Source organism: Egretta garzetta, unplaced genomic scaffold (assembly GCF_000687185.1).
Source record: "Egretta garzetta isolate BGI_Z169 unplaced genomic scaffold, ASM68718v1 scaffold488, whole genome shotgun sequence".
Classification (NCBI taxonomy): domain Eukaryota; kingdom Metazoa; phylum Chordata; class Aves; order Pelecaniformes; family Ardeidae; genus Egretta; species Egretta garzetta.
Window position 1 is genome coordinate 177,927 of NW_009260486.1, and position 1,696 is coordinate 179,622.

The 1,696-nt window shown below is 61.0% G+C and overlaps 1 protein-coding gene across 1 annotated transcript in view; it reads left to right on the forward strand.

The window, feature by feature from the left end:
* Positions 1 to 1,408, forward strand: part of LOC104131093 (1-acyl-sn-glycerol-3-phosphate acyltransferase alpha) — a 5,048-nt gene extending 3,640 nt beyond the window's left edge. Inside the window, 5 exon segments of the mRNA XM_009644217.1 lie at positions 272 to 447; positions 578 to 673; positions 883 to 955; positions 1,166 to 1,302; positions 1,304 to 1,408. Of these exon segments, the coding sequence (XP_009642512.1) occupies positions 272 to 447; positions 578 to 673; positions 883 to 955; positions 1,166 to 1,302; positions 1,304 to 1,408 (587 nt within the window).
* Positions 1,409 to 1,696: the final 288 nt, after the last annotated feature.

Below are 1,696 nucleotides of genomic sequence, written 5' to 3' on the forward strand. Positions count from 1 at the left end.
CTGTCAAGCACTGGAAGGGGCTGCCCAGGGAAGGGGTCGAGTCCCCAGCCCTGGGGGGATTTAAAAGCCGGGCAGACGAGGTGCTTCGGGCCAGGGTTTAGTGGTGGGATGGCAGGGTTAGGGGAACGGTTGGGCTTGGGGATCTTAAAGGGCTTTTCCAACCTAAAGGGTTCTGTGATTCTATGATGCCAGGTCACTACAGCCACAGAGCTGGTTGGTCCTGGTGCCACTGGGCAGGGATGGATCCTTTCCTCTCCCATCCATCCTCCAGGCATGGTGGAGTTCATTCCCGACCGCTGTGTGCCCATTGCCAAGAAGGAGCTCATGTACATGGGCACCGTGGGGTGGGCCTGCTGGCTCACTGGCATCATCTTCATCGACCGCCACAAAAGAGAAGACGCAATCGATGTCATCTCCCAGACAGCCAGGACCATACGACGTGAAAATGTGAGGGCAACAGGGGGGAGTCGGGAAGCAAACAATGATGGGGCAAGGGGGATGCAGGGAGGACTGACGTAGCAGGTCCCAGGGTGCTCTGGTCAGGGCCCGTGCTCATGTCTCTCCCTGCCCCATGCAGCTCCGAGTGTTGATTTTCCCTGAAGGCACCAGGAACCAGAACAAATCCATGCTGCCCTTCAAGCGTGGGGCTTTCCACTTGGCTGTGCAGGCTCAGGTAAGGCCCTTGATGGAGTGGGGTGGGTGTGCAGCCTGGGGCAGCGGGATGGGGGACGTCAGGGTCTGTTGGGGTCTGCAGTTCAGAAGGGACAGGCACCCCGCTGTGCAGGACCCAGGGAGGGGACAGGGACCTGCTGAAGCCTGGGGCACAGCAGGAGCTGGGGTCCCATCTGGGGAGGGTGTCCCCTGACCCTCCATCTCCTACAGGTTCCCATTTTCCCCATTGTGATTTCCCCATACTGGAACTTCTTCAGCTCCAAGGATAAGAAGTTCACCTCTGGTAAGTGATGGACAAGAAGCCCTGTTGCTGGAAGGCATGGATGGTGGTAGGGATGAGGCACATGGGGCTTGGAGGTCTCTTTGTGGGATGTGGAGGCGTGGGGAGGATGCCAGTGGTGGAGGATGCCGGTGGTGGAGGATGCCGACGGGAAGACCTGGTTCCTGGTGGGACCATCTAACAGCATCCCCGGCCTTTTGCTTGTCTCTCCAGGGACGTGCACCATCCGAATCCTCCCCAAGGTAGAAACGCAGGGCCTGAGCCCAAAGGATGTCCCTGAACTGACAGAGACTGTCCGCCAGTCCATGGCTGATGCCTTTGCCCAGATGTCTGCAAATCACAACAGGAACCCAGCGCGCTGAGCAGCCTCTGCTCCCGCACTGCGCTGGGGCCGGGGCTGGCAGGGGGACGGGCAGCCTGTCGTGTGAGGGGGACACAACTGGGAACAGCAATTAGGGAGAGGGACTGACTCCCTTGGGGACATAAGGGAGGTGGCACAGCCAGAGGCTGGGCCATGCTGTCCCCTGTGTATCTGTCCACCAGACCTGCCACCGCCCCGGCAGCCTGCGTGGGCAGGACGGGGCCCTGTTGCAGGGAGGGGAAGCAGAGCAGTGCAGGACAGGGTCCCAGCAGCACCCCAAAAACAGTGCAAGGTGCCCCCAGAAGCCCCTTGCCGTGCCTGTGCACCCCCTCTCCAGGGCATTGCCTGTCTCCCCCGTGCCTGGCGCCATGCGTGGCCCTAGG